General features: G+C 48.6%; 1 protein-coding gene across 4 annotated transcripts; it reads left to right on the top strand.

Annotated features, from left to right (window-relative positions):
• Positions 1–13: 13 nt before the first annotated feature.
• On the top strand, positions 14–23834 carry TTLL3 (tubulin tyrosine ligase like 3). Of its 4 annotated transcripts, none has more exons than XM_064496265.1 (13): positions 1625–1950; positions 2110–2201; positions 3849–4017; positions 4163–4260; positions 5307–5435; positions 6153–6267; positions 6998–7096; positions 8320–8515; positions 11477–11625; positions 15354–15597; positions 16624–17059; positions 22316–22751; positions 23440–23834. In XM_064496265.1, exons 1-13 carry the CDS (start codon positions 1737–1739, stop codon positions 23682–23684), a joined length of 2622 nt encoding a protein of 873 aa, XP_064352335.1. In that variant the 5' UTR covers positions 1625–1736; the 3' UTR covers positions 23685–23834. The 4 variants fall into 4 exon arrangements, with proteins under 4 accessions (XP_064352333.1, XP_064352335.1, XP_064352332.1 ...); XM_064496264.1 differs by having other exon boundaries at positions 1627–1950; positions 22316–22488; positions 23440–23574; XM_064496263.1 differs by lacking the exons at positions 1625–1950; positions 23440–23834 and adding an exon at positions 14–143 and having other exon boundaries at positions 22316–23345.
• Positions 23835–23841: the final 7 nt, after the last annotated feature.

Here is a 23841-nt window from a genome sequence, read left to right as displayed (position 1 = left end):
TGCAGAATTAGGTGTGCCCTCCTCTGGGGCTCAGGGCTATATCCTAGCTTTGCAGTGAATATTAAAGGTGCTCACAGTGAAGCTGGATGTCCAGAAGATTATGGCAGCTACTCATTCAACCCTCACAGGACAGCATTGCCTGGGTGAGCCAGCCAGAACTCTGATTTGTCACAGCTCCATCTCCCAGGGTTCAAAGTCCTTAAAACCGTATTTGCCTACCAATGAGAGCAGACTGGTTGGTTGCCAATCAGCCGGCTCTCTCCTGAGGGCATGCCTTTTGGGAAGCCCAGTTATTAGCCGAAAGGTCAGGAAGGGTGATCTCAAGTGGCTGGGGCTGGCTGGACAGTTAGGTGGAGGACCCACCTTCACTGTATGAGCATATCTTCTAGTGACTGAACAAAGATGGGTTCTTGGAATCTGGGTGGGCATTGCTGGAGTTTGCCTCTCAAACTGTCCGTTTGGTACTTGCATGACCAATAGGCAACTCTTGAGTGATAACATGGACTTGTATTTAATAGTGTTTATGTGTAAGAGTGGGGCTTTGGTATATATATAAAAAAAAAAAGAGTGGGGCTTTGGAGTCAGACCTGGGTTCCAACACTGCCTCTGCTGTGTGACTGAAGACAAACTCTAACATCTTGGAGCCTTGTTTTTGAGGGTAACACTTTGCTACTACCTCCAAAAAGGGTGCTTACAGTCCTGTCTTGAGGGCTGTTGCATAACTTCTGATTTTCCTGCAGTTGACTCAAATAATTATCCTTTTTTTTTTTTCTATTTCCAAGTTAATAGTGGCTGTGGGGAACAGGGGTACGTTCTGCACGTTATCATTATCTCCCATAATACTGCCCTGGTTTTCAAATCCACTCCCGAGGACCTTATCCTAGCCCCATCTACCAGGCCCTGCAGATCTTTCCCTCTTCAGGGCTGTTGCTGAGACTCCTGTCCCTGGAATGCTATCCCCCCCCGGCCAACTCCTCACCACCTTTGCCTTCTGCAGGCTTCAGCTTAAATATGTCATCTCTTAAGAGAGGACATCTTATCTAAAGTATGCCCCTTCCCGATTTCAGTTCATTGCTTGTTCATTGACCATATCATACTTACAGCTGTTTTATTCCTTTGTTTGCTTTTTGTTTCCCCTCCACTGGGCTATAAGCTCCGTGAGGTCAGGGACCATCTCTAGCTTATTTTTCTGGTCCCCAGCACCTAGCCCACCACCTAGCGTGTGGTCCTCTGTGAATACTGTGGAATGACTGAAGCCCCGGCAAGCGCTCCGTAAGGAATCAGGACACTTAGTAACTTGCAGGCTAGTGCTCTGCGCTTCCACGTTCAGTGCCCTGTTCATCAAGGGTCTCGGGCAGCTGAGGCCCGGAGTTCTGCCCACTGGAAGGAGCCCCGGAACCCGCTACGTGTGGCCTGACTGTGCTGTAGAATGGTTTCCAAGGCGACAGCAGAGGGCGGGGCCTCAGAACGGAGGGCCCAGCTGGGGCCCCGCAGGGCCCTCCCGCGAGAGGCGGCAGCGCACGGAGGGAAGGCGGGCTCTGGGGCCATGGGGTCGCGCGCGCGTGTGCGCATGCAGTGCGCATGCAGGGCCCCGCGCGGCGCTGCTCCTCAGCGCGGGGGGAACTGGGGGCCGCACACAGGGGCTCCACCGCCTGGTACCGCCAGGAGCGGGGCCCGGTGTGCAGCTGGCCGCGGAAGCCGCAGCCGCCCGAGCCCCGCACCAGTTCCCCCGGCCCATGGCCCTGGGCGCACCACCCCGAGTTCCGGCTTCCCGAGGGGGCTTGGGCAGGCGGCCAACGCCGGGCCGGCAGCCCTGCCTCGGCGCGCCCCCTAGGCTGCGCCCTCGAGTTGCTGAACCACGGCAACCACGCCCAGGGCGTCGCGGATTCTCGCTCCGCTCCCCGGAGCCCTCGCCCACCCCGGCCCAGGAAGACGCCCCTTCGCAGGACGGTGAGGCCCCTTGCGGCCTGCCCCTCCTGGCCCGAGGCGGTGGCAGCCAGGATGAGCAGACTTGGGGCGGATGGAGTGGGGGTCGGGAGAGGAGCGGTAGAGGATGGACATCCAGATAAAGGGTGCTTACCCCAACCCCTCCTCTGCATCTTTCTGCAGGTTCCCTTGTCCTTTGGGGAGGATTCTCCAAGACGGTTCACCACATGGGCCGGCTCAGAAACGCCAGGATCCACGTGGAGAGAGCTGTGAAGGTTGGAGGGGGATGGGGAAGGGGGGATGTAGAAAGGGCCCTGAGAGGCTTGGCCTGCTTCCATTCACTATTTTCTCCCATCCTTAAAAACCAAAAGCCTTGATCCCACACCCATTTTCAAATACCTCTCCATTTTTCAATACCCCATTCACAGCCAAACTTCTTGGCAGAATTGTATATTTCTTCACCTGGAATTCACTCCCCTGCTCCTATCACTGTGGTTCCCTGCCCTTCCCCACTCCCATTGGGAACCACTCTAATCAAGGTCACTAGTGACCTCCAAGGAACCAAATCCACCAGTCAGTCCATTTTATGTCCTGATCTTGGTTAGGCACCTTGTGTCATTCTGCACTGCCGCCCCACATACCCTTCCCTCTTGACTGCACATTCCTAGTTTTCCTTTCTCCCTCCCTGGCAGCTACTTTTCAGTTGCCTCTGAAGACTTCTCAAACATTCCTGGTTCCCTGGATCCCTCTCCACACCTGTCTCCTTGGCTGTGAGTCCAGTCAGTGTGTGTGCCCCCTACAGGCCCTTTCCAGCCCAGCCTGTCCTCTAACTCAGAGCTCCATAGATCCAGCACCCCCCCCCCCTTTGCCATGTCTTCCCAGGGAACTTAAAAGCATTTCAAACCCATGTCCCAAACCAAACTCTTGATTTTCCTGCCCAGAGCTGTCCTCCTCACTACTCTCTGGTCTTCTCCATCTCCATCTCCCAGTCGCTCTAGCCATAAATCTGGTCGTTCTTTTCCCTCACTCACACATCTAATCCCATCAGCAAAACTAGTCTCTATTTCAAAAACAAATTTCAACTCTATCGACTGTAAGCACCCTCATTCTAGCTATTGTGATTCCTCCCCTGCACAAACCACGACAGCTCTCTGACTGGTCTCCCTGCTTCCATCCTTGTCCCCTCCATCCATTCTGTGTACAACAGCAAGACAGACTTATAGCCTCCAACCATGTGACTCGCTCCCTCCCTTCGCATTACTGCTTCCTGCTGCTATTAGTATAAATCCAAGTCTGTTCCAAGGTCTGCAGGGCTTTTCACAGTCTAGCCACTACCTCTCAGGTCTCACCTCATTTTCCACACTCCATTCACCCTGCTTTCCTTTCAGTTCCTTCCAACCTCTCTCCAGCCTCAGGACCTTTGCACATGTCTTCCCCTTCACCTGAACTGCCATTTGCCCAGCTCTGTACGTTCCTGGCTCCTTCTTAGCCTTCCTTGACTGTGTTTCTCTGGGTCTCCATTAAGTGTCCAGTTTCTCAAGCCAGCCAGCCTGGATTGAAACTCCTGCTTTTTCACTTAACCACTGTGTGGCCAAGCTACTCAATCTGTCTACACCTCTATTTCATAACCAGTTAAATAGGGATAATAGTATCTATTAAAAATACATACTATCATTAGTAATGTATATAAAGTAAGTGCTTAACGTGTAGTAGATACTCAATGAATATTAGCAAGTAAATACAATTATTGTCATTATTACTATGCATATGTCATTCTCTACTTGTTTACAGTCTGTCTCCCCTGCTGGAATATAAAAATTGCCTCAAGGCAGGGAGCGTAGCTCTCAGGTTCACCATTATACCCACTGTGTCCGACACGTAGGCTACGCTTGCTGAATGAGTGTCCTCCTCTCACCTTACAGCAGAAGAAGATCTTTATGATCCAAGGCCGCTACCCTGTGATCCGGTGCCTCTTGCGACGCAGGGGCTGGGTGGAGAAGAAGATGGTCCATCACTTGGGTACCACTCTGCCGCCACAGCTGAAGGACCTGGATAGCTCCGTCATGGGTGACAGTGACACCACTGAGGATGGTGAGCAATACCCTTAGGGACCTTTCCACCAGCTGCCCCTCCTGAGTCCCTTTCATTTGGTCCTCACTGTCCCAGTGTTGAGGCTTTGAGATGGGGCTATGGGGCAGGGACGGGGCCTTACCAGGCCTGGATTCTGCATCCACAGAGGATGAAGATGAGGATGAGGCATTCCAGCCACCACAGCTGCTCGACTTCGATGATTTATTGGAATTTGATGACCTACGTGGGACACATGATCTGATGGTGAGGACTCAGGAGGCTGGGCAGGGGTCTGCTCCGCTGCAGGGAGAGCACTAGAGTCCAGCTGGGTGACCTCAGACAAGTCCTTTCTTTCTCTGGGCCTCCTTTCTTTCCCCTTCTGTAGTGAAAACTGATTAGTTCTCTGCAGCCTAGACGGGCCAGCAGAGTGGTGAGGGACACAGACAAGGCTGGCCTGGGAGCAGAACTGTTTGCTGGATTGTATCTGGCATAACCTCCATGCCTGGTAATTCTCCCTCCCAAATAAAAATCCCATAGTTCATCTTCTCTGTCCTTGGCAAGTGAAGGCTGGAAGGAAGGACTTTCAAAGTCCTGAAAGGGGCTGATAATGATGGCATGTAGGATATGTGTGTTGAGGTGAGGACACTTGGCTTTGAATCTTGGTACTGCCTCTTACTAAGTTGAGCTGTACCAAACTGCCATTTTTGTATATCAGGAAAGGTTGAGGACTGGCAGTTTCATATGGCCCCACGTTGTGAGCCCTTGGACAAGTCACTTAGCCATGCTGTGCCTTAGTTCCCTCATCTGTGAAATGGGGATAACAGTAGCACCTACCTCGTAGGGTTGTGGTGAGGATTAAATGAGTCAGTATGGAAAGCTGAGAACAGGGCCGGGCACATGATGTTGTTTTGCTTGTCAATAATCCTACCTCCCAGAGTCGCAGGGAGGATGGAGAGAGGCAGAGCCCATGAGACAGCCTCTGTCACATGCTGTATGCCCAACAGCTTGGAGTCCTGCCACTAAGCAAGTCATTGATGGCCAAAAGTCAGAACAAGGTGTGGCATTCGGTTGTGGGGCTTAGTTACTGTCTAGGAGCGCCTGGCTAAAGTGCCTCCTGCTTGCTGCTCCCAGTGTGCTCTGGAGACAGAGATGTCTTTTCTAACCTTACGCAAAGACGGCGTGCGGGCTAGAGGGCACCTTAGAAGCATCCTCTCCTTCCATTCACCCACCTTGCTCAGCAGGATGGGTAGAAGCCTCCTCAGGCCTTGTGCTGCCCACACCAGCCTCCCTGTCTCCTGCCCTCTCCCTAGTCACGCATGGTTCGGAACGAGATCCCCTACTTCATCTGGACCACTCGGCGGGACGTGCTGGACTGTCGCTTCCTCTTCAAGGATCAAATGATAAACCACTATGCCCGGGCAGGCTCCTTTACCACAAAGGTGAGCTCCCAGGGAGGGGCTAGGGCATCTTTCAACCCCCTAGCCCTGGGGCTAAAACCCCGCTCCCTACTCTCCTTGTCAGTAAGAGTTCTCAGGAGATGGAGGTATCTAATTCAATGGGATTTGGAGTCAGGCAGGCCTGGGTTCAAATCTGACACCTGCAGCGTGTCTGGCACGTGTAGACATGATAACTAAGATAGATTCCAGGATCCAAACGGGATCCAAACACCAAGTCCCATGACCGTGAGTAGGAGGACCCTTTTCTCCTGAGCAGAGGATATCTGGCTGATGGATCCGTTGTATCTTACCTGAGTTTGTTAACAGGTGACTTCACCTCTCTGAACCTCAATTTCCTCGTCTTTAAATGAGAATACCAGTAAGACCTATCTTCTATGGTTATGACAGGAATGAAGGGCCTCATTTTGGGGACCTGCTAGTATATTATTGGTGTGGGCTGGGAAGGAGTCCTAGAGGAGGCAGGTATTTAAGACTTTGAAAGGGTGGAGAGGAAGGACGTGGGGTGTTCTTGGCTGAGGGAACCACACAGGCAACGTGGACGTGGCCATGAGCGGGTGAAGCCCAGCGAGTGTGGCAGAGGCTCTGAGCACGTCCAAGCAGGGTCTCCTTGAGCTGCCTCGGCGTGTGCCCAGTGTGTGGAGTCCCTTGGAGGCCCTCTGGGCAGGTCCCACCCTGCCCGCTCAGCGGCTAACTCCATAGGTGGGTCTGTGTCTCAATCTCCGGAATCTGCCGTGGTTTGACGAGGCCGATGTGGACTCCTTCTTCCCGCGCTGCTACCGCCTGGGGGCTGAGGATGACAAAAAGGCCTTCATAGGTAAGGAGATGCCAGCCCCATGCCTGGACCGTCAAGCTGAAGGATGGAGGGCTAAAGCCCTGGCTGGTGTTGGAGAGCAGAGGGCCCCTCTCACCTACTCCAGCAGATTTCCTTCTCCGTCCCCAATCCTTATCTTTCCCTAGCGTACCTCCCCTAATGAGCCTCCTGCCTTGGTCAAGACCTCCGGAAGAGCTTACGTAGCTTATCTTATTTTCTAGAGCAGGACCTAAAAGTCAGTCACCTCGTTGAGTTTGGAATCCAGAATAGGTTCCAGGCCTGTATCAGATTCCACTGCCTAGCTCAGCTTCCAAATCTAGAAATGGTTCTAGACTTTGGGACTTTCGAGCAGAATAGGCTCCAACTCCAGAACATGTTCTCAATTCAGGTCAGAATTTGGATCGGGATTAAATTAGTTTCCAAATCTGAAACAGATTTTGGGCCTAGGTCTGGTTCTCAGGCTAGAATAAGTATCAAAATGGATCAGGAACTGAAGAGAGAAATCAGACAACAGGTCCAGGCAAGATTCTGAGGGTAGAACATGAGCCAAATCGGGTCAGATTCTGGGTCTGGTTCTAGAGATGAAAGAGGGGCCAGGTTGCAATCTGGGTTCTAGAGTCAGAAACAGTAGTCAGGTTCCGGATCCAGAATGGGGCAGGTCATGATCAGGTTCCGGAACCAGAACAGGCCTGGAGCCTAGGGGCTGAGCAGGTATCCCCTGCCCTGGGAGCAGAGGACTTCTGGCTGACAGCTGCCCGCAACGTTCTCAAGCTGGTGGTAAATTCCCAAGGGAAGTCGTATTCTATCCAGGCGGACGAGGAAGAGGCCCCAGGTAAGCACTGTGGTCACCTCCACTCCCCCAGCCTTCTATCCTCCCACCCAGCCACATATCCATCTAGCTATTCATCCACATATCTGTCTTCGTATTTTTCACATCCGTCTGCGCATCCACCCCTCTTCCTACCAACCCACCTGTCCACCTTTTGTCCATCCATCTACCTGCCTGCTCACCCACCTACCCACTGATCTCACGTTCACCTACCCATCCATCCATCCATACATTCTTTCCCCTACATCCACCCCTCTGTGCATCTACTCATTCACCTGCCTAGTCTCAGCTCCGCACTCCCATCTATCTGTCCCCTCCACCTTCCTATCTACCCGTCTCCCCTTCCACAAACCCACCTGCCCATCCGCGTGCTCCTTTTCCATCCTGTGATCCTATCTGTCCTCTGGTCCATTCACTCATCCCTTCTGTCCCAGCCACCCACCCGTGTGTCTTCCTATCCATTTATTAACTGACTCACTGTCTCATTTGGCCCTCATGTGGGCCTGGCATGTGGCCAAGCACTCTAGAGTGGACAGACTGCAAAGCCGTGGTCCATCCCTGCCTGTGGGGAGCTCAGGTCTATAAGGAGAGGAATCAGTGGAACCATGTAGTTTGACATGGTCTGAGGACCCCTGTGCCTGGTGCAGGGGGACACAGAGAGTCCCTCACTGCCCGGTGTTCCAACCAATTGCTTACCTTTCCCTCTCTGGACTCAGCTCCACCTCACAGCCTCCATCCTGTACCTGAGGGGCCCATCAGCCAGGGATTTGGGGAAGTGAGGGGCTGCTCTGCCAGGAGGAAGAAAATCCCTGGCTCTTCCAGAGGGAGCCCTCCCCACTGCTGTCTCCTGGGGGTGTCCGATGCCAAGGGTGACTGTTGTGTGAGGAGCAGGGGCACAAGGGCCTCAGGAGTGTCAGAGGTCCCAAGCACAGAGAGGCTGCAGGTGTGTGCTGAGATGCTTTCAGGGCATTTAGGGTGGAGCCTCAAGTGAGTGACAGGTCCTGGGACAGTGGGGGCCAAAGGCAAGCACTGGGGTCACAGGTGAATTTAGAACAAGGCCTCAGGTGAGTGACAGGCCCCAGAGCAGTAGGGGATGCAGGTATGTGCTGGGCCTTGGGCGTATTTAAGATGAGATCTCAGGCCTTCGGGCAGTGGGGGCTGTGGCATGTGTCAGGCTACCTGCCTTGCATGTGGGATAGTGACAGCCCCCCTCCCTGTCTCTGCAGGAGACAAGCAGCCCAAGAAACAGGAGAAAAGGCCAGTGATGGTGTCCCCAGAGTTTGTGGATGAGGCTCTGTGTGCCTGCGAGGAGCACCTTAGCAACCTGGCCCACATGGACATCGACAAGGACCTGGAGGCTCCGCTGTGCCTCAGCCCTGAGGGCTGGTCCCTCTTCCTCCAGCGCTACTACCAAGTGGTCCAGTGAGTACCTCTACAGCCCGGGCCGTGGGGCCCGAGCAGGCGCCCCTAGCTTTCAGGGGGCCTCCGAGTACTGAGTTGATGCTCAGGGACAGACCCTCTCTGTCTAGTGCAGCCTCCTCTCCAAGCCTCCCCATTTTGTCCACCCTATTATTCTCCTGCTCAAGAACACTCAAGAGCTCCCACTGCCTTCGTAATAGGGTCCAGAGCACTCTGCCCAGATCTTGGCAGAGCATAGTCACGAAGATCATGGCCTGTGCTGTCAGGTAGACCCGAGTTCAAGTTCTGCCTTTGCAGCTTCCAAGCTCTGTGACTTTGGGAACATCACTCAGCTTTTTGAGCTTTGCTTTTCTCAGATGCAAATAGATTTCAAGATAGCGTCTGCCTCAAAGTGGGGGATTAGGCAGGATAATTTGTATGAGGTGCTCAGCACAGACTCCCCGTGTTCACTTACGAAATAAGCCTCTGAAGTCATTGAGGTTTTATCTTGGAGACCAGTGTTTCCCAAAGTGTATGACACAGGCTGCTAGTTCTACAGGCTGTAAATAGATTTTGTGAAATAGGCTTTTGTGGTCAGTCACCTTTGGAAAACATTGGGTTAAATAAAATTAATTAAAATAGGTTTCCTTGATGCAGATCTTTTCTGAACCCATCTGTAGTACAAACTTCCAAGAGGCGTAGAGTGTGCAGTATGTCCTGTACTTAGGGGACCACAGCCCCCCGCCCCAAGCATCCTGAGCAGTTGTGTGTTCAGAACACGCTTTGGGGAAAGGTTCTTGCGCAGAGGAGAGGTGGATTGAGATGAGCCTGGGGCTGCTGTGGGGAGATTCCATTCAGCAGAGCTTGCAGGAGAGACTCGAGTCAAGAGGGCTCTGAAGGCAGAACACTACTCGGCATTGGCTGAGCCTTTCCTGTGTGTCAGACATTGCTCCAGGCTCCAGAAATGAAGCCGAGCCCCTGCCCTCAGGGCACACAGCTCAAGCAGGGAAGCTTGCAGCAGGCTGCGGGGAGTGCTGAGGGCCTTGGCTGGTGTGGTATTAATAGAACAGAACAGACAGAGCTAAGGATGGATGATTTGTAGTGGAGATCAAAGAACTAATTAATGAACTTTGAACGAATGACTTACCAAGCAAACCCACGTCACTGACAAACAATCCATTTGTATCTTTTAAAAAAAAATTTGGGAGGGGGATTACTAGGTTTATTTATGTATTTTTTAAATGGCAGTACTTGGGATTGTACCCAGGACCCCGTGCATGCTCGGCATTCACTCTACCACTGAGCTATACCCTCCCCCTCCGTTTGTGTCTGTTTTAAATACTGGAAAATGAAAAGTAGGTGACCCTGTACTGTCCCCTTAGCAGCCGGAAAACAGAAAGACACCCTTCTTAAATGAATAATTATCAGGACTGAGTTAGAGCAGTAGGAGGAAAGAGTGTCAGTCCTTTGCATTTCTGGATGTGGGGCAAGTTGAGGGGTGGAGGGACCTCTCAGAAGTCAGGATTACATAAAATATTGCATCATATAGCATTGTATTGGTTAGTACTGATCGTTGGCGTCTATTAATTTATTCAGTATTTATGGCTGCTTCTCAACTTTTAAAAACAAACCCATGACTCACCAGCCAGGCTTTTTATCAAGGTTTACTTTCCACAGAAACACTGGGTGTTTTTTCTTTTGCTAAATATAAAATCATATTGTCATACTGAATATACTTTTTCAAATTGCACGTGTCCCTGCCACCACCCTGTGACAGTTCCCTGGGCCAAATCACACGTGGGCTGAGCAGATTCTTGAAGCCACGGCCACAGAAAAGTTTCCAGCAAACCTTCTGGAAAGAGAGGGGCCAGGACTTCTGTGTGAGTCGGAGGCTTTGCCGCACCCCCTCCTCCTGGCTGTCCCTGGGCTGGCGCTGCTGCCACCTTAGTAGAAGAGAGAGAAGTTCTCCATGGCTGGAGACACTCCAGAGGCTCTGATGTTAAAGAGACGTTCAGTGTCTAGTGGAGGCTTCCTTCCTGTTCGGTCAGAAGAAAAGAAATGGGAGAGGTTGGCTGAGACAGCCTTCTGGGGTATTCTGTGACTTGGTTTAGTTCAGGACATTTTGTAGGGAACAGAGTCCCTCTTTGTCCACGAACCCTTGTCTGTCCAGCCCAGTTGCCGAGGCCAGCTCTTGCCAAAAGACTTGCTTAAGCAGCCATTCATTCGTTAATAACACACTTTTAGGGAGCGCCTGATAAGTGCCAGGTGTACGGTAACAGCTCCAAAAAATGCTCCTGCTCTTACAGAGCTTACCTTCCAGTAACAGGCAGTCAGCAAGTAAGTGTAGGTGATGGGAGGAGAGATAAATCAAGGATATGTATGATACAGATGTGCTCAAAAAGAATTAGGTGAGGAAGGGACCTACCCATTACACAGTGTTTGGTTCAGATTAGGAGGGGAATGAACCCCAAAGCACCTGTGGATGAAAGAATCAGGCAGGATGGAGTTTGCATCCTGGCTTAGCCATTTAACTCAATATGTGGCCTTGGGCAAGTGCCTTAACCTTCCAAGCTTCAGTTTATACTTCTCTAAAATGGGACCACTAACACCTCCCTGGAGGTGGATCAGTGATAATATATTTAACGCCGTCGGCACAGTGCCTGGCACATGGTGGCGGCTCATCATTGATGCTGGTATGATTAAATTCCGCCAAAGGCAGTTTTAATAGAAAGGAAGGTGGCACAAGGTAGCATGTTGGAGTGGAATTTCCCCATCCTCTCCCATTCCAGTGTCCTGGGCAAGGTCGAAATTGGGGGACAGCTCGAGGGTGGGGTTGGAGGTCTGGAAGAGACCTGTCTGGATCTCTAGGGGGAGGGCGTGACCAAAGCTGGTTGGACCATGGCCAGGGGGGCCTGTCTCCCCTTGCCTTGTCCACCAGGATGTCCTCAGGCCCAGCCCTGCCCAAGTCCCATCATCTCCCCACAGCGAGGGGGCAGAACTCAGGCACCTCGACACTCAGGCCCAGCGCTGTGAGGACATCCTGCAGCAGCTGCGGACCGTGGTGCCCCAGATGGACATGGAAGGAGATCGCAACGTCTGGATCGTGAAGCCGGGAGCCAAGTCCCGCGGACGAGGTGGGGGTCAGCCCCTGCTTCCTGTACCAGCACCCTACGGCCTGCCTCCCCAGCTAGAGGCCAGGGAAGTTAATAGTGCAGGCTCTGTTGGAGCCAGACTGCCTAGGTTCGAATCCCAGCTCCGCTACTAATATGCTGTGTGACCCTGAGCAAGTTATATCACTTCTCGGAACCTCACATCCTTCGTCTTTGAGGGATGATGTTAATCCCCGCTATGAGGCGAGGATTAAATGACATACTGCATCTACAGCTCAGCACAGTGCCTGGCACAGTAACCGCCCCATGAGTGTTCACTGCTGGGATGATGATGCCAACTCCCCTTCTCGTGCCCTGAGGGTTGGGGTTAATACTGTAGGCAGGTCTGGTGGTACTCGCGTGCAGCTGGTTGTCATATAAGGCTTTCAGATTTGGCCAGTGCATCCTTGTGAGGTGTAGTACAGTGGTTAAGGGTATGAATGCTGGGAGCCTGACTTTCTGGGTTCAAACCCAAGCTCTGCCTCCTATATCCCTAAGACCTGGGCAGATTAGTTAACCTCTTCTGTGCTGCATTTTCGTCATTGGTAAAATGAAGCCAGTAATACCTACCCGAGAGGATGAAATGAGTCTCATATATGGAAAGTACCTAGATCCTGTGCTTTTACAGAGTAACTGGTATACAAGTGGTATTATTTTTAGCTGTTATTCTGACTGCTCAGCATGAATGGAATTTGAACAGGGCAGCCGGCCTGCTGGGGTGGTGCATTAGCACAGCCTTTAGAAGATGGCTAAGAATTTCTAAGACATAGAAAACAGACTTTTGGCAGCTGATGACTCGAAACGCTGCCCTTGGGTGGATTTGTTCACATCCCAGTGAAGCTGTTGCAGCCCCACACACTGTGGGACATCCCTCTTGTGATGTCACTTCAAAACCAGCATCATCGTCTTTTCTTCTTCTACCTTGGAAATAGTTTTGTTGGTTTTCTTCCAAGTAGGAAAATACATATTTGTTATTAAAAAAAAAATCAGTCTAGAAAAGTAAAGAGAAGCAAGCAAAGGCACTGTTGATTTCACTGAGATAACTGCTGTTCACCATGTGGTGTGTTTCTTTCTACTTCCTTCTGTTCATCCTGGAGAGTGTATGTATGTTTTATTTTATTTTAAACAAGAACATACTATCTTGTAGCTTCCTTTTCTCATTTATTGTATCTTTCTATGTTAGTATTAACTTATTTCTTTTTTGCACCTTTCTTTTTTCTTTATTTATTTTTGTTTGTTTGGTTTTTTGTTTTTTGTTTTTGTTGTTGGGAGGAGGTAATTAAGTTTATTTATTTTAATGGAGGTACTGGGGATCAGACCCAGGACCTTGTGCATGCTGAGCACACGCTGTACCGCAGAGCTGTCCCCTCCTCATCTTTTTTCTTTAATAGTAGATCTTGGAGATGACTCCATTTCAGTACATCTAGGTCAGCTCCCCCCTGTCCCGCACCCTCCCTCCCCAGTTTTTAGCTTATTGTTATGGATACCTTCGCACATACACAAAAGCAGAGAGAGGAATACAGTGACTCTCCTTGTACATAGCCTCAGATTGTGTCAACATTTTCTCTCCATTTTTAGCAAAACATAATTGGAAGTGTTTATGCAATATATTTCATTGAAAATCAGGGTACACATTGTGAATATACAACTCAGTGAATTGTCACATGGTGAACACACTCTTGGAAACAGCACGCAGATCATGAAATAAAACATTACCTGTACCCTAGGTGGCCCCCTCCCATGCCACCTCCCAGTCTGTACCTCCCCACAAGGGGAACCCCTATTCTGACTGACTAATACTGTAGATTAGTGTTGCCTGTTTTTGAATTGTATGTAAAAGTACAGTATGTGCTCTCTTACCTCATTCTATTTTATAGCTGCGGAGTCTAATCTTATTTAGATGTATTCTAGTGGTCTTACCTGATCCTTTTCTCTTTTTTTCCCCCATCTTTCACTATGTTCTTTTTTTTTTTTCCTGATGTGCAGTTGATTTACAATGTTGTGTTAATTTCTGGTGTATGGCGTAGAGATTCAGTTATACATAGATATATATTCCTTTTCATTATAGGCTATTATAAGATATTGAATATAATTCCCTGTGCCATACAGTAGGAACTTGTTGTTTATCTGTTTCATATATAGTAGTTAGTGTCTGTACCTAATTCTTTTTTTGGCGGGGGGAAAGGTAATTAGGTTTATTTATTTATTTTTTAGAGGTGGTACTAGGGAACTGAACCCAGGACCTTGTGCATGCTAAGCATGCAGTCTACCACTTGAGCTATACCCTCCCTGCCTAATTCTTTTCTGCTGGATCTTTAGATGGCTGCCAGGTTTTTTCCTATTTATCTGATTATTGATTGATATATTGCTGTTATAGGCAACACTGTGATAAACATCCTGTGCAGGTATCTTAGTAGTCTTTCCACTTATTTTCTTAGGATGAATTCCTAAAAATTAAATTGCTGGGTCAAAAGTCATGAACAGTCTTAATCTTTGGCCATACAAGGCATCATGTTATTGGGATGATCAATAGTGATCAGTCTGGCCATTTGAGAAAGGATCTGGCTTGGGAAGCAGGCACGAGTTATTCTGTGCCTTTGGCAGGTGATCAGGCTGCTTTGGGGGCCAAACTGTAAAGGGTGAGATTGATTTGTGAGTGTGTGCATTTGTTTCCACTGTGATTCCTACTGTAGACCTTTGAACAACAGGGGTTTGAACTGCATGGTCCACTTATATGTGGATTACTTTCACTGAATACAAACTACCGTACTACATGATCTGTGATTAGTTGAATCCATGCTGGTAGAACCATGGATACGAAAGGCCGACTGTAAAGTTATAAGAGAATTTTTAACTGCTCAGAGGAGTAGTGCCCCTATTCCCTGCATTGTTCAAGTGTCAACTGGAGTTATCAGCATTAAAGTGATGCCTTATTAACATAAGATACTTACCTTCACTCATTACAAAACAGGTAAGATAAGATAGCATTCTACCTTGGAGAATGGCAAAAAGGAATCATCACCGGTGTTGGTGGGGTGTGGGCAAACACGCAATCTCATATACTCTTGCTGGGAGTGCAAAGTGGTAAAACATCTTTGGTAATGTAAAATGAAAAATACACATACCCTTTGATCCAGCAGATTTACCACTAGACGTGAATTCTACAAATAAGAATGATATGAGTTAACGTTTACTAAATGCTCACCGTGTGCCAAGCACTGTTCCAATTCCTTAGCATGTTCAAATGCATAGAATCCTATGAAAATGAGGCACACAGACTTTCGTAACCTGGGAGTGTGTCCATAAGACCTGGAAGCAGCACTTAGCTGCTTCTGTGGAAGGAGACGTTTTTTATTGTATGTGCTTTGTACTGCCTGCTTTTTGTTTCTGTTGTCTAATATTCCATTAATTATTGTGAAAAGCCTCATCAAAGTCATAGATGCACATGGTTTTTTAAGAAGCCCATTAGGGTTTGAATTTTTGCCTGTGCATTTATTTCTTTTCATCAAACAAAACTGGTTAATCAAAAAAAAAATTAATCCTTAGCAGATTCTCATCTTTCCCAAAGGGAACGAGGAGGAAGGCAGTCTTACCCACTTGGTCCCATCAGTTCTGTGGGGATGAGAGCTTGTGATGAGCTGTGTTCATAGTCACCTGACTCATCTCCCAGCCCAAGCCTGACCTGATCCCTTGACCCCCCGGTTCTCTCTTAGGCATCATGTGCATGGACCACCTGGAGGAGATGCTGAAGCTGGTGGATGGCAACCCCATGATGATGAAGGATGGCAAGTGGGTGGTGCAGAAGTACATTGAGCGGCCCCTGCTCATCTTTGGCACCAAGTTTGATCTGAGACAGTGGTTCCTGGTGACTGACTGGAACCCACTTACTGTGTGGTTCTACCGCGACAGCTACATCCGCTTCTCCACACAGCCCTTCTCCCTGAAGAACCTGGACAGGTGAGCCTCGGCACTATTCCCATGAGCTCCCAGTCTAGCTGGGGAGCTGGCAAGGGACAGCCATTCCCATGTAACGCTCCAAACAGACTCTGCAGGCAGGCAGGCCAGCCATCCAGCCATCCTTCCATCCAGCAGACACCTGAGTACGTACCCTGTGCCAGTCACTGTTCTAGGCACTTGGGACACAGTGAACAAAACAAGAGCCCAGCTCTCAAGAGTTCACATTCCAGCAGGGAGAAACAGACAGGCAATGAACATAATAAGTAAAGTCATGTAATAGGTTGAAGGTGATAATGTGTTATGGAAGAAACAGAGCTGGGTAAAGGGGTTCAGAGAAATGCAGGCGGACAGAGGCAAGCTGCAACATTCACTTGCGGGGTGAGAGAAAGCCTGTTGAGCCTCGTGTTCAAATTCCATCTCTGCAGCTTCCAAGCTCTGTAACTTTGGTCAAGTGAAAACCCACTTAAGCTTCAGTTTCCGCATCTGAAGAATGGAGGCAGTGATAGGAAACTAAGAACTGTCAGTTACTGAGTGCCTGGTGAGACAGGTGCTAAGCACTTCATGTATAGTATCTCAGTCGTTCATGAAAATCCAGTGAAGTGGGTACTGTTGGTACCCCCATTCTACAGATGTGAAAGGAGTACTCAGGTTAAATGACTTGTATCACATCTTACCAGTCGGTGATGAAGATAGGGCTTGAGCGCAGGTCTTGGTGACTATAACGCCCTTACTCTTAGCCACCTTCTTATCTTCCAGGCACTGGGAGGGAAAACTGACACTGTCACAAAGCACTTAACACAGTGGCCCCAATAGTTAGTGCCCCCGGAGAGGTCCTGAGAGCAGACTGGTTGTGGCCCTAGAAGAATGTGATGGACCTTTGTCCTCCTTTTCCTCCCCAGTAGGGCCCCACCTCAAGTTGAATGGTCCAGGGTGTGCAGGGCTGCTTCTGGGGTTGGCTTGCCCTCCCCACATTTGGGTGGGAGGGCCCCAGGGGGCCAGCCCTCAGCTCTCTTCTCTCCGTCCCAGCTCCGTGCACCTGTGCAACAACTCCATCCAGAAGCACCTGGAGAATTCATGCCATCGGCACCCGCTGCTGCCTTCAGACAACATGTGGTCAAGCCAGAAGTTCCAGGCCCACCTACAGGAGATGGGGGCCCCGAACGCTTGGTCCACTGTCATCGTGCCTGGCATGAAGGCCGCGGTGATCCATGCCCTGCAGACCTCCCAGGACACCGTGCAGTGTCGGAAGGCCAGCTTCGAGCTCTACGGCGCTGACTTTGTGTTCGGGGAGGACTTCCAGCCCTGGCTGATCGAGATCAACGCCAGCCCCACCATGGCGCCCTCCACGGCTGTCACTGCCCAGCTGTGTGCTGGCGTGCAGGCCGACACCCTGCGCGTGGTCATCGACCGGCGGCTGGACCGCAATTGTGACACAGGAGGCTTCGAGCTCATCTACAAGCAGGTAAGGTGGCCAGGCCTGGGCAGGACCCAGGGAGGCTGCCCGCTCTCCCAGGCCGCCCCATAGTGAAGCTCAGGGCTCTGAGGTCACACAGAGTCCTCATCCTCTCACAGTGACTGGGTGCAGCCACTTCATCCCCTTGGGCCTCCATTTTCCCATCTGTAAGATGGGAATTCTGTTACCATCTTTCTCATGGGATTTGGGAGATGAAATGTGTTAACACTTGTGGATAATATTTCTAGAGAGGCCTGTAGCACAGTGTTAAAAGCATTGACTCTGAAACCTTCCTGGGTTCAAGTCTCTGTTCAACTTCCTAACCTCTAGGGGTTTCAGTTTCCTCATCTGTAGAGCAGGAATGAAAATGGTACTTACCTCAGAAGGTTGTGAAAATTAAAGGAGTTGATACAGGTAAAGCACTTTAGAAAGTTCCTGGCACACAGTTAAATGCTGCAGGTTTTAGCTATTGTTGGTACCTAATAAGATGTTAGATGTTTGACGGCGAATGCCATAGCTGTAAAGTGCCTCACATACAGCAAGTGTCAATTAGAGGAAGCTGCTATTATTATTATTATTACTATTATTTTACTCACCTTGTTCCAAAAAGAGATTGGAGTCCACTTATTAGAATAGAATAATATTTTTAAAAATCAGTCAGAAAACCGATTTCAGGGGTTTCCAAGCTCTGCAAATAATTCCTTGAGGCAGTTAAATTAAGTGTCCTAAGCCTCTGGTTAGGGTTCTGCTTCCATCAAAGTCTGACCACAGCAGAGAACGTGCTGACTGATTTCATGACACAAGTGTCCTGGTCTCTGTCACAGTTACTGATTGTATCTTAAATTGAGACTTTGGCATTTTGGCTTCAAACAATATAAAGGGGGAAATATAACAACAGGAAAATAAGATAAAGCCAAAGGAAAAGAGAACGTTCTAAGGTAGTGGTTCCCAAATGCTGGTTCACAGCCCAGAATCGCCTGGAAAGCTTTCCAAAGATACTGATGTCAGGAAGCCCCACCCTCCGAGATTGGCCGGAAATGACTGGTTTAGGGACTATGCATCTGCATTTTTCAAATGTGCTAGTTATTCCACAAATCTCTTATAGCTAACTATTTTTTATTTTGTTTTGTGAACCATTTGTAATCAGGATTCACACTTAGCCTTGGTTGTTTTGTCTCTTTCATCTGTTTTTTTAAAACATTTTTTTATTAAGTTATAGTCATTTTACAATGTTGTGTCAAATTCCAGTGTAGAGCACAATTTTTCAGTTATACATGAACATACATATATTCATTGTCATATTTTTTTCACTGTGAGCTACCACAAGATCTTGCATATATTTCCCTGTGCTATACAGTATAATCCTGTTTATCTATTCTACATTTTGAAATCCCAGTCTGTCCCTTCCCACCCCCCGCCCCCTTGGCAACCACAAGTTTGTAGTCTATGTCTATGAGTCTGTTTCTGTTTTGTATTTATGTTCTTTTTCTTTTTCTTTTCTTTTTTTTTTTTTTTTAGATTCCACATATGAGCAATCTCATATGGTATTTTTCTTTTTCTTTCTGGCTTACTTCACTTAGAATGACGTTCTCCAGGGACATCCATGTTGCTGCAAATGGCTTTATGTTGTCATTTTTTATGGTTGAATAGTATTCCATTGTATAAATATACCACATCTTCTTTATCCAGTCATCTGTTGATGGACATTTAGGTTGTTTCCATGTTTTGGCTGTTGTAAATAGTGCTGCTATGAACATTGGGGTGCAGGTGTCTTTTTGAAGTAGGGTTCCTTCTGGATGTATGCCCAGGAGCGGGATTCCTGGGTCATATGGTAAGTCTATTCCTAGTCTTTTGAGGAATCTCCATACTGTTTTCCACAGTGGCTGCACCAAACTGCATTCCCACCAGCCTTGTATGAGGGTTCCCTTTTCTCCACAGCCTCTCCAGCATTTGTCATTTGTGGACTTTTGAATGATGGCCATTCTGACTGGTGTGAGGTGATACCTCACTGTAGTTTTGTCATCTCTTTTTTTTAAGAAGACACTCCTACTCAGAAAGGAGAGGCAGGGTGGGAAGTACACAGGAATCATTGGTCCATAAAGTTGTGAAATCCAGCCTGGCACATAATCCTGCTTTTGCTCTTAGAACCCATTGTTAACTTCCTGGGAGTTCTCCATGCCTATTGCTTCCATTCGTTGGGATCTCACTTCAACCCAGAGTCATCCGCCCTCTTCCAGGAACATGTGGAATAGAAGTGATGAGAGTGGGCATCCTTGTCTTCTTCCAAATTTTAGTGGGAAGGCTTTCAGTTTTTCACCATTGAGTATTATGCTGGCTGTAAGTTTGTCATAAATAGCTTTTATTATATTGAGATATATTCCCTCTGTACCCACTTTGGTGAGACTTTTTATCATAAATGCATGTTGAATTTTGCCAAATGCTTTTTCTGCATCTATTGAGATGATCATGTGATTTTTGTCCTTTTTTTGTTGTTGATGTGGTGTATCATATTGATTGATTTGCATATGTTGAACCATCCTTGTGTCCCTGGGATGAATCCAACTAGATCATTGTGTATGATCTTTTTTATGTGTTGTTGGATTCTGTTTGCTGATATTTTGTTGAGGATTTTTGCATCTACGTTCATCAGTGATATTGGCCTGTAATCCTCTTTCTTGGTAGTGTCTTTGTTTTTGGTTATCAGGGTGATGGTGGCTTCATAGAATGAGTCTGGGAGTACTCCCTCATTTTCAATCTTTTGGAAGAGTTTGAAAAGGATTGGTATGAATTCTTCTTTGTATGTTTGGTAGAATTCCCCAGTGAAGTCATCTGGTCCTGGACTCGTTTATAGGGAGGTTTTTGTTTTTATTGCTGATTCTATTTCATCTTTAGTGATTGGTCTGTTTAAGTGGTCTGTTTCTTCTTGATTTAGTCTTGGTGGACTGTATGTTTCCAAAAACTTGTCCATTTCTTCTAGATTGTCCAATCTGTTTCCATATAGTTATTCATAGTATTCTTACGATTTTTTTGTATTTCTGTAGTATTGGTTGTAATTTCTCCCTTTTCCTTTCTTATTTTCTTTGTTTGTGTCCTCTCTCTTTTCTTCTTGGTGAGCCTGTCCAGAGGTTTGTCGATTTTGTTTACTCTTTCAAAAAACCAGCTCTTGGTTTGATGAATTTTTTTCTGTTGTTTTTTTAATGTCTCTTTGATTTATTTCCTTCCTGATCTTTATTATTTCTTTCCTTCTGCTAACTTTGGGTTTTGTTTGCTCTTCTTTTTCTAACTCTTTTAGGTGGTAGATTAAGTTGTTTATTTGAGATTGCTTTTGTTTTTTGAGGAAAGTCTATCTCTATGAACTTCCCTCTTCGCACTGCTTTTGCTGCATCCCACAGCATTTGTGTGGTTGTGTTTTCATTGTCATTTGGTCATTTGTCTCATAGTATTTTTAAATTTCTTCTTTGATTTCATCACTGGCACATTGGCTTTTTAGTAGCATGTTGTTTATTCTCCATGCTGTCGGTTTTTTCTCATTGTTTTTCTGTAGTTAATGTCCAGTTTCATAGCATTGTGGTCAGAAAAGATGCTTGAAATAATTTCTGTCCTCTTACATTTGTTGAGGCTTCTTTTGTGCCCAAGTACGCGATCTGTCCTAGAGAAGGTTTCACGTGCACTCAAGATTTCTTTGGCTAGTTGGGTTCTTATGTGGTTCTGTACATCCATGCCTATTTTAGGATTGCTTTTTCTATTTTTGTGAAAAATGCCATTGGAATTTTGATAGGGATTGCACTGACTCTATAGATTCCTTTGGGTGGTATGAACGTTTTAATAATATTAATTCTTGCAGTCCAAGAGCACGAAATACCTTTCTGGTTTTTGTGTGTGTGTGTCTTCTTCAGTTTCTTCTATCAGTATCTCATAGTTTTCAGTGTACTTTTACCTCCTTGGTTTAATTTATTCCTAGGTATTTTATTCTTTTTGATGCTCTTTAGTCTCTTTTAACCTAGAATAGTCCTACAGCTCCCCCCTCCTCCCCCACATTGGATCTTTTCAAGGGTCCAGGCTGGTTGTTTTATGGAACTGTCCCACATTCTGGATTTATCTGATTGTTTCCTCATGATAGTATTTAGCTTTTTCTTCTGTTACCTGAATGTCCTATAAACTAGAAGTTAGGTCGAACAGCTTGAGGTGGTTCAGATTGCACATTTTTTGGCAAGAACACTTGAAAGGTGATACTGGGTACCTCTTTCAGCATCACGAGGCACACACTGTTGGAGTGTCTCATGATTAGTGATGCTAAGTGTGATCATGGGGTTAAGGTGGTGGCTACCAGCTCTCTCCATTGTAAGCTGTGTCCTCCTCTTTGCCAGGATCAGTTTCTTTTTCAGGTGATTCCTTGGTGATGTGCAGATGACATGTTTTCCTGTCATCCTTTTTGCCTACTTGTTTTGATATTCAGTTTTGATTCTTGCCTGTTGGGGAGTTGCAAAATGGCAAATTTCTAATTCTGTCATTCCTTCTACATTTGTTAGCTGAGATTCTTCCATAATGATGAGCTTTTCCTCGTCAACATAGATTCTAATCAGGATCCTTTGATGACACAGAAAATACTGCAAACTAGCTCCAGGTTAAAAAGAGGGTTCCTGACAAGACACAGGGAGCTCTTACAGCTTGGCTGAAAAGCTTGGCTTAATGGGAACTGAAAATGGAATAGGAGCTCCTTTCTTGGACATTTTTCTCTGCCTCCCTCTGCATACTTGCTACTTCATCCTCTCCACAGATTGCCTTCTTTAAGGCTCCTTGTTTCTGCTTCCCCATGTCTTGGGTTCACACGAGGATTTAGGCAGACTCCAGGCCTCTTATCCTTCTGGTTGTCATAACTCGTTCTGTCAACAGAGAACCTGGCTCATCTCAGGGGGCTGTCCATCGGCGGCCTGTGGAGGGGAGCACACACATTCCAGCAGCACCCAGGCAGTTTAGGAGGGCAGGGGTGGAGGGGTGCAGGTGGGTACGTGGCTAAGACTCCCCTACTCCTCTGGGTTACTCATCCCAGGGCTCTGTGACCCTCCAGGTACTGACTGGAATCAACCCTCCAAGGCCAGACCCCTTAGAGGACAGAGATGGGCTGAGACATGGGAAATGTCTCAGAAATGTCTCCTGACCAGATGCCCCAGATATTAATTCCATCTCTCTCTGCCCCAAGTCCTTCTGGACTCAGGATGCCAGCACATTGTCTGAGCCGGCCTTGTCTCCTCTTCTTCTCCACAGCCTGCCGTGGAGGTGCCCCAGTATGTGGGTATCCGGCTTCTGGTAGAGGGCTCCACCATCAAGAAGCCACTGGCGATGTGTCACCGGCGGATAGCGGTCCACCCCACCCTCCCTCACCTGCTGACCCAGAGAGGCTCTGGGGAAGGCAAGGACTCGGGGACCCTTCCGCACAGGTCAGCTTCTAGGAAAGTAGCTGGGGCCAGGAGCCTGGGGCACACTGAGAAGCCAGACTCCACTGCCACCACCTCGGCCCCTGGAAAGGGAAAGAAAGGCAAGGCAAAAAGTGCCACAGCCCTGGTCTGCCCCAATCTCCAGAAGTGTGACCCCCATGGCATGAGGACGGGCCGCATTTTCACCTTGGCCTTTGCTGGTGGGGACAGGCATCCCCGCCCCTTGAACAGATTGCCATTGAGTCTGAAGAACCCCCAGGCCCTGGGTAAGACCACTCCCCCAAAACACCCCAGGGTCCCGAGGCAATTTCTTCCTGCTCTCCAGGCCTCTCCTGACCGCCTGGATTTGCCCCCACCCATAGCCCCACCACACAGCCACCGGTACCAAGTAAAAGCCACCACTTCCAAAGTATTTTTTAAAAATCCACTGTCAAGTGAGTATTGTCCCCTCCCAAGTAGTCACTGAGCAAGGCAGTTGTGCTGCCTTCTAGGACTCAGCCCCAGGCTGATGTCTCTCCAGAGCCCAGAGCTTTTCCTGCTGCAGTGCTCTGTCTCTGCCTCCATGCAAAGTCACCTCTGGGGGAGAGGAGCTCTGTTTGTACAGCACTTAGCATTTCACACTGTGCCACTACCTACCAGCTCCGTTAGCCCTCACAAGCTAGCGAGGTAGGTGCGATTATCCCCAGCCGAGGTATCAGGAAGTTTAAGGAAGTTGCCCGAGGTTGCACAGCTCAGAAGGGGCAGAGCTGGGATGCAGCCAGCACCAGGTCTGTTGAACTCCAAACCCTGTGTGCTTCCCACGGCTCTGGAGGAGGAACCGGGAGGGCTCCATGTGCCCGCACACGCCCCAGCCTTCGGCTCCCTCGGCCTCCCTACCCTCCGTGCACACCTTGAGGGGCAGCTGGCCAGCCTTGGGTCCTCCCCAGGCCCTCATGGCTCCTCTTGCTCCCACAGCCCCTAACCACTTTTCCAGCCTCCACACCAAGGCCCGGCTGCCTTCTCCCCGTGTGCTCCGACCCCAGGGGCGGGGCCTCGGACTGCAGCACAGCAAGCCGGTGGGCTCTAAGGCCCTGTCTACCACAGGCAAGGCCTTGATGACTCTACCTACTGCCAAGGTTTTGATTTCCCTCCCACCCAACCCTGAGCTCAAGCTGGCCTCCAACGTCCTGAAACCAAGAAAGGTGGGCCTTGAAATCTGACCCGCACCCTGGCGGGCAGTGCCGAGTACCGGGATCAGGGCTGGAGGGCACAGGTAGAGGGCAGCACCCAGACTGGCCTGAGCCCCGAGGGAAGGGCTTGCATCCCTCAGAACCCTCTTCCTGGACAGAGTCCTGATCATCTCTCCCTCTTCTCCCC

This window comes from Camelus dromedarius, chromosome 17, assembly GCF_036321535.1.
Source record: "Camelus dromedarius isolate mCamDro1 chromosome 17, mCamDro1.pat, whole genome shotgun sequence".
NCBI classification, from domain to species: domain Eukaryota; kingdom Metazoa; phylum Chordata; class Mammalia; order Artiodactyla; family Camelidae; genus Camelus; species Camelus dromedarius.
Note: the sequence above shows the minus strand (reverse complement) of the source record. Positions and strands in the feature narration are given on the sequence as shown.